Here is a 12,517-nt window from a genome sequence, read left to right as displayed (position 1 = left end):
ATAGAGAGAAATTAAGAAGTCTAAAATGAGTTGATTTGATAATAAACTGAGGCCAACTTTTAGGAGCATTTTACATTATGCAAAGAATGTGTTTTCTATTGATATTATCTTTTAAATTAGTCAAAGTGCTGATTTAGTCAGTCCATTGAAAAAATATGGTCACACTGATTGACCCACACAATGTAAAAATCATGTTTTTCTGACTCCCTTCATGTTGTCTTTATAAATGGTAAGGTCTATTTCTGAAACCTTGCTTTTATTCTCAAGATTATAAATCCTTTTATGTTTGTAGCCTGAAATTGTTTATATCTATTGTATGTTATTATTTGATGCTGATGTATTTTATAAGTATCCATTTTAATTATTAAGAGCTGAAATCATTGTTAACAACTGTTGTTAAAATAGGTGCTGTCCCTATAATCAGATGTTCAAGAGGAACAGCAGCAGAAATGGTAGCAGTGGTGAGTTCATGTAAATATCCATTGGGGATAAATAATGAATGTGTCAGTTGTTTTCCCTAAATACCTCAAGTATTTTTGTTAATATTAAGTATGTATACAGTTGTTATGGGTTATATATTAAGTGTCAAAGGCAAATATTTTTATTTTATAACATTGGGATTCCACCAAAAATAAAAAGTAATCATTATGATCATGTGATGGAGTAAAATGATTTATTCCAATGTGAATGTGCTATTCCAGCCCTGTTTCTTTTTTACTCAAATAAATATTCCTCATTTAGCTTTGTCTCTCTAAGTAGTATTTTACACTTATTTGATTCCCCAAATCATTTAATATTTAACTTCATTTAGCAAACATTTGTTAACAATTATAATCATTTTTAACATGATGAAGTGTATTTTGCTTTCCCATAATACTGGAGTAGAACATTCTGTGTAAAATGAGCATTTAAGAATTTGCTTTAAAGATTAAAAAATAAGATATTAGAGAAATTACAGAGTTACTGAAAAGAAGGTAAATGGTATGGAAAGATGGAGGAAGATACACTAACATTTTTGAGTTTTAGTAGCCCAAATGAGTCATTGACAGATGGAGGGCTAGTTTCTTTCACATATTCCATTTCTATTCTGGAAATAGAACCACCACTTGCAACCACCACTATTGAGATAGCTTCCTCGGTGCAGCAAGTTATGCTTTGGGAGAGAGTGTGGGTTATTACTGCAAAACGTTTCCCATACCTAAAGTAAAAATAGTCAACAAAAAGTGATTATTAGTGAAATCAGGTCTGAGTCACAATAGAAAAAGCATTGGTCTTTTCAAGTCCAAGTTAGGATAATACTGAATAGTAAAGAAGCTAAAATGTGAGAATTGCTGTTTTGTAAAGGAATTCTAAATTTCTTAGTTTCAAAATTAAGAATACGTTGTGTATTACCCTATGCAAAGTTGTCTGAAACTGTTCTTCAAGAGTTAATGTAGCACAGGGAACTCTACTCAATATTCTGTGATAACCTATATAAGAAAAAAATCTAAAAAAAGATGAATATATGTGTGTGTATAACTGAATCACTTTGCTGTACACCTGAAACTAACACAGCCTTGTAAACCAACTATGCTCCAATAAAATTAAATATTTTTTTAAAAAGAGATAATGTAAAATTTCATTTTTCAGAAACTAGATAAGAAACTTCGGGAAAATCTGAGAGATGCAAGAAACAGTCTTTTTACAGGTGACACACTTGGAGCTGGCCAGTTCAGGTATTATGTTAGTTAATACACCTTATATGCTTGAAAATGAAACATTTGTAGAGTGTTTTGGGTTGTTTTTCCTTGTCTGATAGAATACCCTTATACTGGAAAGTCTAGATCAGGGTTTGATTCAAATCGTTCTTAAAAATACAAATGGAATATTTTATTTAATTTACCTTCTTTTGTTAGAATTTTCTGTTTTTCATTTTTATCATCTGTAGGATAAATTTTTCTGTTTATACAGCTTTTGCAGTAAGAAGCCCCTTCCTTTTAATTATCATTAAGCCTCTTGGTAATGAAAAAAAAGTAAGTTGAATAACTTGTGATGCCTATGTCTATTTCTACCTGTCTATTAACTGGTTTCCATTTTTACATTAAAATACTGGCAAAGTATTTTTGTCTTTGTTACCATGTCTAGTATAAGTAGATAATGCCAAAGTTACTGACTGCTCAATTATTATTGAATAGAAAAAATTTTTTAAACTGTCCATTATAGTGTATTTAACTTTTGTTTATTAAAAATAATGGACACGGCTTCCCTGGTGGCGCAGTGGTTGGGAGTCCGCCTGCCCATGCAGGGGACGCGGGTTCGTGCCCCGGTCTGGGAAGATCCCACATGCCGTGGAGTGGCTGGGCCCATGAGCCATGGCCGCTGAGCCTGCGCGTCCGGGGCCTGTGCTCTGCACCGGGAGAGGCCACAACAGTGAGAGGCCCGCGTACCACAAAAAAATAAATAAATAAAATAATGGGCAGTATTAGGGTGAGAAAGTAAAGAAACCCACACCAATGGCTGAAAATTATTTCAAGGGGAATAGATAGTATTTTGGAGAATTAATTATTATCCCTAGTTTTAGGTGAATTAATAAATAAAGCCTGTGAAAATAAACTGATACTCAGTATAACTGCCTTCCAGGAATTATACTCTTATGGTAACCTTTCATAGACTTCATTTTAATTCAGTTTGATGGCTCTTACAGTTTTATATACTATTCCTATAATTTGCAGTTGATACTAACATTGTGTTTCAATTGTTTGTTCAACTGTTTCACCTCCCATATTACTTTAAACTGTTTTGCAATTTCATCGCTGGTCTAAATATTCTTCTAAATAATGATATTTCTTATTAAGTAGAGCAGAGACATCAAATTCTCATCTGTTTTTTTTTTCAACAGAAGCAACCACTATGTCATACCTTACTGAACAGTTCCTTGTGCTCTTGTATAGGCCTTAGAAACCAATATAAATTAGGCACTGTTTTATTTAGATAAATTTTTTTAGTGTATTCACATAATCATAATATAGTTGTCTTACTTTTAGTTTGTTGTATGCATTTCTAAATTATTTGAATTAGGGGTCAGCAGCCTTGTCAGACTATTTATTGTTAAATGTATTTGAATCCAGTTGTAGGCTAATGATTCTCAACGAGAATTTAGTAATGTCTAGAGACATGTCAGTCGTCTGGGTAGTTGCTACTGGAATCTAGTGGGGTGCATTATGGGATGCTGCTACACATCCTACACTTCACAGGACAACTCCCCAAAATAAGAAATTATCCTGCCACAAATGTCAGTAGTGCTGAGTTAAGAAACCCTGCCGTAGGCTATCCTCCCTGCCCTCCACCTAGCTCTGGAATAATGAACGATAGTAGGTGGTGGTAAGTGTGCCACTCCTACCTTTTTATCACCAAGTCTTATAATTAATGCAGTTGGGAGTTCACTGTCTTACACCCAGTAGGGTGTAATGAGTTACTGAAATTGTCAGAGGTCTTTCAGGAGAAAATACATATAGTAAATAAAATCAGGTAGCAATGCCTATTGAAAATTGACTTGTACTCTTGATACAGTAGTGCCTCTAAAGCGAAATCTCTATGCCTTTTGGAGACACATGGTAACCAGATGACTTTGTGCCTCAGTTTGCTTTAAATGTAGTTTATTTCATATCTAAATAATAGTGATGGAGTTAAACAATATATGACATGTCTGGTAAGTGAGTAATTATATAATTAGTTACTGTTGTAGTATAATGTTTTAGTTTCATATATTATAATGGGATAGGGTTTTGTGAGCATCTTCTCTTGAGTCTGCTTTTTTGAATTTGTGTTTTCAGGAAAAAATTGGAATTTGTAATTTATGAAGCTATTGAACATTTGTATAAATTTGTAAGATCCTACTCTCTGTAATTGTTTTCCCTGAACCTGACAACGGGTTTTCTTTTTTTCCTTTTATTCAAAAATGTAAAATATAAATCTGAGCAAAAGCAACTTATTCTTATTTTGATAACTATAAAAATTATTCTGTAGTAGTATTTGTATAGATTTTTTCCTTTAAGAAAGTTCCTTAAGTAAGACTTATAATCTAGCATCATACACAGGCTCTAGGTAGTACAAAGCATTGCTTTACTTGATTGTACTAGAAAATTTTTTAGAAAGCAAAGTATTATGGAATGTCAGTATTAGTATACTTATTGTTCATATGAAAATGACATATACTGAAAGTAGTAGAAGAATGTAGATGTATACACAGGTATTAAGAGTTACATAATTTTTTTTAATATATTTACAGCTTCCAAAGGCCTTTATTAGTCCTTGTTGACAGAAACATAGATTTGGCAACTCCTTTACACCATACTTGGACATATCAAGCCTTGGTGCATGATGTACTGGTAAGAGGTTAAATATACCACTTTTTGCTAAAATGTAGTAACATTCAATGGTCCTAATTTAAAATTAACATCATGGCTACAGGAATACAGATGAGAAGGATGGAGCTGAGAAATAGAAACAAAAAGGGTGATGGAATTTGGTATCGCTAGATGTGGATGCTGGAGAATAGTGAAGCCTTGAGGTTTAAAGTTCCAAATTTATGGTCTTTAAATTACAGGATAAATCAGTGGTATTGTTGGAATGATGGGGAACAAAAGAATGGAGGAAAATGAGTGGCTGGTTTTTTTTTTAATTTTTCATGCTGAGTAAGTAAATAAATTTGTTCTCTTTGGGGAGAAAAGATGTAATTTTTCCTTTTTTTCCTGGGAATCTGTTAAGCCTCATTTTATGGTAAATAAATAGTATTATTTATATTACATCATATGTTTTTTGAAGTAATTCCACATAGGTAATTTCATGCTTAAAGCTAAAATCTGTTTTATCCATGCATATATTGATCTACTAAACATTGTAAATAGCATGTGATATACACAGATAAATAAAAACAGCCCCAATCTTCAAAGGCAATGGAAAGAAAAGATGTATACAAATAATTTCTGTATAAGACACTATGTAAAAGGGCCAGAATAGTCCCCATTTGTAAGATAGAAAAATTGAGACACAGAAGTTAAAGGATATGAACCTAAATTACTGGCTTTGCCAAGACCAGCACTCTAATTTACTAAATCCTAGCCCAAGCCTCTAGGGATTATAGTGTATAATAGCATCATTATTGCAAAGATTGCCTGAAATGTCATACAGAAAGGAAATGAAAGACATGCAATAGATGGTTTTGGTTTAATGGTTTATTTCTTTAAAACACAGACTCTAACTGTAAAGTATTTCTTTTAATAAATCAGATTTTAGGATTACTGATAGAAATTGGCAGTTCTGCACACTTCTCTATCCTAGAGTCCTCTGTGATTCTGGACTCGAGGATAAGTGTCAATGATAGTAGTCAACTCTGATTCAGTAGAGAGAGTGAGAAGAGTCAGAGGGACACTGGATCCAACCCTGAGTAACAGAACATGGAAAGTAGTTTTCATAGGTCAATAAGAGGCTGAAGAACCACTATTGGAGTGCCTACTCTTTGACAGAACATTCTAGACCCTGGTTTTAGCAATAAATAAAGCAAATGAAAATACTCCTTTCTTCCTGTATCTTACATTCTAGTAGGAGAGACAGGCAATAAATAAAATAAAACACGTAATATTTCATAAAGTGAAAAGTACTCTGGAGAAAAGTAAAGTAAGTAATGGTGAACAGGATTGCAGTTTTCAAATAGGGAAGACCTCACTGAAAAAGAGACATTTGAGGAAAGATCTAATGGAGAGAAGGTAGTGAATTATGTAGCTATTTGGGAGAATACCATTCTAGGCAGAAGGATGCCTGATATGTTTAAAAGATGGCAAGGCAGCCAAAGTAGCCAGAGCAAGTAAGGCAGGGAAAAGTAGCAGGAGGTGAAGTTAAATAGAACACGGGATGCAATGTAGCATAGGACATTAAAGGCCACTGTAAGGATATTGATTTTTAATTTGAGGGAAGCAGAGAGCCTCACATAGTTTTGAGTAAAGGAATGACATCTGATACACATTTTAAGAGTATCATCCTAGCTACTATATTGAAAAAGACTCTTTGGGGGCATAGGAAGAGTCAAGGAGACCAGTTAGGAGTTGCAGTTATCTTAGCAAGAGATAATGGTGTTTTACACCAGGATGGAAATGGTGAGGGTTGTGATAATCTATTGAATGTAGGGTATAGGATTGATCGATGAATTGGATGTGAGATGTAAGAGAGAGGAGCCAAAGATGACTCCAAAGTTTTGGCCTTTGCAAATGGATGGATGTTCTTTATTGAGATGGGAAAGATGTGGGAGAAGCAGTTTTCAGAGGAAGACCAGAGGTTGAGTTTTGGACATGTTAAATATGAGATGCCCATTAAGATATTCCAGTGTAGATATCATTACATAGTTAGATATATGAGCCTGGAGTTAAGGAGAAACATCTAGTCTAGAGAAATAAATTTAGAAGTAGTTCATATATAGATGGTATTTAAAGCCAAGAGGTAAGATGAGATCACCAAGGGAGTGAGTATAGATAGAAGAGAGAAGAGGTCTGAGAACTGATCTCTGAGGCATTTCACCATTTAGATATTGGGGTGGTGAGTAGGAATGAACAATATAATATAGGAAGTAGCAGCCAGTGAGGTATGAGAACTAGGTCTGTGTTGTCTTAAAACTAGTGAATTAAATGTTTCAAACAGGAGGCAGGAATTAACTTGTACAAATGCTGAGGCCTAAGAAGTCACCATTGCATGTGGCAGTGTCAGGGTTATTAGTGAATATGGTAAGAGTGGCTTCTGATCACTCTGATACCAAAACCAGACAAAGATGTCACAAAGAAATAAAACTACAGGCCAATATCACTGATGAACATAGATGCAAAAATCCTCAGCGAAATACTAGCAAACAGAATCCAACAGCACATTAAAAGGATCATACACCATGATCAAGTGGGGTTTATCCCAGGAATGCAAGGATTCTTCAATATACGCAGATCAATCAACATGATACACCATATTAACAAATTGAAGGAGAAAAACCGTATGATCATCTCAATAGATGCAGAGAATGCTTTCGACAAAATTCAGCACCTACTTATGATAAAAACCCTCCAGAAAGTAGGCATAGAGGGAACTTTCCTCAGCATAATAAAGGCCATATATGACAAACCCACAGCCAACATCATCCTCAATGGTGAAAAACTGAAACCATTTCCACTAAGATGAGGAAGAAGCCAGGGTTGCCCACTCTCACAACTATTATTCAACATAGTTTTGGAAGTTTTAGCCACAACAATCAGAGAAGAAAAAGCAATAAAAGGAATCCAAATTGGAAAAGAAGAAGTAAAGCTGTCACTGTTTGCAGATGACATGATACTATACATAGAGAATCCTAAAGATGCTACCAGAAAACTGCTAGAGCTAATCAATGAATTTGGTAAAGTAGCAGGATACAAAATTAATGCACAGAAATCTCTTGCATTCCTACACACTAATGATGAAAAATCTGAAAGTGAAATTAAGGAAACACTCCCATTTACCACTGCAACAAAAAGAATAAAATATCTAGGAATAAACCCACCGAAGGAGACAAAAGACCTGTATGCAGAAAATTATAAGACACTGATGAAAGAAATTAAAGATGATACAAATAGATGGAGAGATATACTATGTTCTTGGATTGGAAGAAACAACACTGTGAAAATGACTCTACTACCCAAAACAATCTACAGATTCAATGCAGTCCTGTCAAACTGACATTTTTCACAGAACTAGAACAAAACATTTCATAATTTGTATGGAAACACAAAAGACCCCAAATAGCCAAAGCAATCTTGAGAAAGAAAAATGGAGCTGCAGGAATCAGGCTCCCTGACTTCAGATTATACTACAAAGCTACAGTAATCAAGACAGTATGGTACTGGCACAAAAACAGACATATAGATCAATGGAACAGGATAGAAAGCCCAGAGATAAACCCATGCATATATGGTCACCTTATCTTTGATAAAGGAGGCAAGAATATACAGCGGAGAAAAGACAGCCTCCTCAATAAGTGGTGCTGGGAAAACTGGACAGCTACATGTAAAAGAATGAAATTGGAACACTCCCTAACACCATACACAAAAATAAGCTCAAAATGGATTAAAGACCTCAATGTAAGCCCAGGAAACTATCAAACTCTTAGAGGAAAACATAGGCAGAACACTCTATGACATAAATCACAGCAAGATCCTTTTTGACCCGCCTCCTAGAGAAATGGAAATAAAAACAAAAATAAACAAATGGGACCTAATGAAGATTAAAAGCTTTTGCACAGCAAAGGAAACCATAAACAAGACGAAACGACAGCCCTCAGAATAGGAGAAAATATTTGCAAATGAAGCAACTGACAAAGGATTAATCTCCAAAACATACAAGCAACTCATGCAGCTCAATATTATAAAAACAAACACCCCAATCCAAAAATGGGCAGAAGACCTAAATAGACATTTCTCCAAAGAAGATATACAGATTGCCAGCAAACTCATGAAAGAATGCTCAACATCATTAATCATTAGAGAAATGCAAATCAAAACTACAATGAGATGTCATCTCACACTGGTCAGAATGGCCATCATGAAAAAATCTACAAACAATAAATGCTGTAGAGGGTGTGGAGAAAAGGGAACCCTCTTGCACTGTTGGTGGGAATGTAAATGGATACAGCCACTATGGAGAACAGTTGGAGGTTCCTTAAAAAACTAAAAATAGAACTACCATATGACCCAGCAATCCCACTACTGGGCATATACCCTGAGAAAACCATAATTCAGAAAGAGTCATGTAACAAAATGTTCATTGCAGCTCTATTACAATAGCCAGGACATGGAAGCAGCCTAAGTGTCCATCAGCAGATGAATGGATAAAGAAGCTGTGGCACATACATACAATGGAATATTACTCAGCCATAAAAAGGAACGAAACTGAGTTATTTGTATTGAGGTGGATGGACCTAGAGACTGTCATACAGAGTGAATTAAGTCAGACAGAGAAAAACAAATACCATATGCTAACACATATATATATGGAATCTAAAAAAAAAAGGGGCAGATGAACCTAGGGGCAAGATGGGAATAAAGACACAGTCCTACTAGAGAATGGACTTGAGGATATGGGGAAAGGGAAGGGTGAGCTGTGACAAAGTGACAGAGTGGCATGGACATATATACACTATGAAACATAAAATAGATAGCTACAGGGAAGCAGCCGCATAGCACAGGGAGATCAGCTCGGTGCTTTGTGACCACCTAGAGGGGTGGGATAGGGAGGATGGGAGGGAGGGAGATGGAAGAGGGAAGAGATATGGGGACATATGTATATGTATAAGTGATTCACTTTGTTATAAAGCAGAAACTGACACACCATTGTAAAGCAATTATACTCTAATAAAGATGTTTGAAAATAAATAAATAAATAAAAGAGTCATGTACCAAAATGTTCATTGCATCTCTATTTAGCATAGCTAAGACATGGAAGCAACCTAAGTGTCCATCAACAGATGAATGGATAAAGAAGATGTGACACATATACACAATGGAATATTACTCAGCCATTAAAAGGAACGAAACTGAGTAATTTGTAGTGAGGTGGATGGACCTAGAGACTGTTATACAGAGTGAAGTAAGTCAGAAAAAGAAAAACAAATACCATACACTAGCACATATATATGGAATCTAAAAAAAAAAAAGAAAAAGAAAATGGTCAGAAGAACCTAGGGGCAAGATGGGAATAAAGATGCTGACCTACTAGAGAATGGACTTGAAGATATGGGGAGGGGGAAGGGTAAGCTGGTACAAAGTGAGACAGTGGCATGGACATATATACACTACCAAACGTAGAATAGATAGCTAGTGGGAAGCAGCCGTATAGCACAGAGAGATCAGCTCGGTGCTTTGTGACCACCTAGAGGGGTGGGATAGGGAGGGTGGGAGGGAGGGAGATGCAAGAGAGAAGAGATGCGGGGGCATATGTATATGTATAATTGATTCACTTTGTTATAAAGCAGAAACTGACACACCATTGTAAAGCAATTGTACTCTAATAAAGATGTTAAAAAAAAAAAGTGGCTTCTGTAGTGTAGGGATTAAACACTGAAGTGCGTATAAGAGATTGGAAGAAGAGGCATAGGTGAGAGAATATAGACAAACCTTGAAAGAGTTTTGCTGTATAGGAGAGCTGAGAAAAGGGGTGACTGCTGGAAGGGGATGTGAAGTCAAAAAAAGATTTTTAAATGAGAGAATGTATAGCATTCCCCTATTGGGGAATGATCGAAAGAGAAGAGTTGGTTGTGGAGATAAGAGTGCCCTGCAGGTCTGTATGAGGCATTAGTGACCAGGATGACTACAAACCAGGATTTCTCAACCTTGGCATTATTGACATTTTGGGCCTGATAATTCTTTGCTGTAGGGGGCTGTCCTGTGTATTGTAGGATGTTTAGCAGCATCCCTGACCTCTACTCTCTAGATACCAGTAGCAACACTTATTTCTGGACAACCAAAATGTCTTCATTGTCAACTATTCCCATGGGGTGGAGAGGGGTAAAATTGTCTCTGATTAAGAATTACGGTTATAGGCTGATGATGGGAGTTTCAAAGCTGGAGTTGTTTTAGGGAAGAGGACAAGTGAAGAGTCCGGGAGTAACAAGGAAGACACCTAGCCCAATCCTGGGTCCAGTGGTTTGAGATGTGTGACAAGTTAAAAAAAAAAAAAAAAAAAAAGGTTTTGGTCTGAGAAGGCTACAGGGGATAGCCAGTTGGTGTTCAACTAGAGCAAGAAAGTGTTCAGTGGAAGTTGAGAGTAGATGTTCAGAATAGGAGATTTTGCTGATGACTGAGTACGAGTTCCAGAGGGTAGACAGAATGTTTTCCGGAATCCAGTAAGAATGAGAGATGGAATCTGAAAAGGGGTGGCATGATGAGATAGTTTTGATAGTCTCAAATTAGATTTGGTTGGTGGGGCCCTGCCTGTTGGGTGGGAGCAAGGGTCTTAGTAAGAGCATACAGATCAGGGGTCACTACTTCTGCCAGTGGTGTGTGGAGGCCATATAGCGCATCAAGATACCGGGATCCTTTCTAATTCCTAAACTTGAAGAGTTCTTGGAGGAAATTAAAGTACATGATGCTTTGAATGCAGGCGATAAGATGTGTGTACAGGTAATTGCAGTGTAAAGGAATATGCTGAGTCCCCATTGTCAGAAGAGAAATTGGGAAACACAGGTTATGGCAGACGTTCCCCAAAACTAGACAAGGCTAATACTGATTTTGAGGGGTTTACTATTGCAGAGTGAAATGAGAATAATAAGGAATATGAAATGAGTTTTTACAACTGACCTTGTATCCTTGTGAGATATACTAATTTTTATTTTCTACTATTTGAAGTTAAAATATTATTTTAAAAATACAAGACAGTAAAAGTATATGGTAGGGGCTTGGGGGGCTTTGTTCTAATCTTCTTCACTTCACAGAATAAAAAGTTGGAAACCATGTGTTTCCAAGGAATTCAATTCAACAAATATTTATTAAGTGCCTCCTCTGTACCAGACACTGCTGGTCACTGGTATACAAGGTAAACAAAGGAGACATGATCCCTGCTTGCGTGGAGGTTACATTAGTGGATTCCTGTGGACATTTGGGTCATTGTTGTTTTTACTTTTTGTTATAAATAATAGAGCAATGCACATCTCTAGTTAACTTTCTTTCTTAGGCGAGGTTCTCAGATTCCATATTACCCTTTAAGCCGTCTTTTCTCAGTAACATTATTATTAAAATATTTAGGTCTTGTGAAAATAGTCTCTGAGAAAATTGGTTATAACAACCTATACAGCTTATATTGAGTTAATCCTGTTCATTAATTTTAATACACTTTCTAGATGTGAAAAAACTACAACTGAGATATCATAACCAATTGTAAGCAAGCCATTTTTTGTTGATTGTTAAAACTGCAGCTTTTGAGGTTTCTTCCAAGCTTTCAAAATTCTTAATAGTTATACCCTCCACCTCCACAAGATGGAGTAAAAGTTGTAGATGGGAGTTTCAAGTTTAACTTGAAATTGGAGCTTGCTTTTAATATTAAATATCTTTGCCTGAAAATCCAGAACATTGATAATATTTATATATCAGGCCCTGGAAACTGCTGTGAAAATTCACACAGCCTCTCTGTGTGTCCGAAAGGTGATTGTTGTCCTTTAACATGGGAGATACACTCTTCTGATGAAAAACTTTGCAGTGTCCCTTTCCTTTTCTCAGGATATAAGAAGCAAAATTAGTAATTAGAAAGTCATGATTCCTTTTTGTCGTGTCTTGGTTGCAGGGGCTGTGGATTTGATTGTTCAACTGCAATGAGTAATTTTAGGCAAAGGGTGGACATTATTTCATTGCCGTGTCTTGTCCTTTAGTTGGCCTTGTTTTTTTTGAATCTTAGGTGCCCTTGTTTGTGCCTTTGGCCCTCTGCTACTGACTCTCATTATTTAAAATATTAAATCAGAATTTGTACTAATTACATTAGGACT

The 12,517-nt window shown here is 35.9% G+C and overlaps 1 protein-coding gene across 1 annotated transcript in view; it reads left to right on the top strand.

Annotated features, from left to right (window-relative positions):
• SCFD1 (sec1 family domain containing 1) overlaps window positions 1-12,517 on the top strand; it is a 133,045-nt gene that overhangs the window by 42,121 nt on the left and 78,407 nt on the right. Inside the window, exons 8-10 of the mRNA XM_060096357.1 lie at window positions 406-461; window positions 1,630-1,715; window positions 4,268-4,367. Coding sequence (XP_059952340.1) covers window positions 406-461; window positions 1,630-1,715; window positions 4,268-4,367 — 242 coding nt within the window. The remainder of the gene's footprint in view (window positions 1-405; window positions 462-1,629; window positions 1,716-4,267; window positions 4,368-12,517) is intronic.

Source organism: Mesoplodon densirostris, chromosome 4, assembly GCF_025265405.1.
Source record: "Mesoplodon densirostris isolate mMesDen1 chromosome 4, mMesDen1 primary haplotype, whole genome shotgun sequence".
NCBI classification, from domain to species: Eukaryota; Metazoa; Chordata; class Mammalia; order Artiodactyla; family Ziphiidae; genus Mesoplodon; species Mesoplodon densirostris.
The sequence above is the reverse complement of the archived record's forward strand: the minus strand, read 5'-3'. Positions and strand labels throughout refer to the sequence as shown.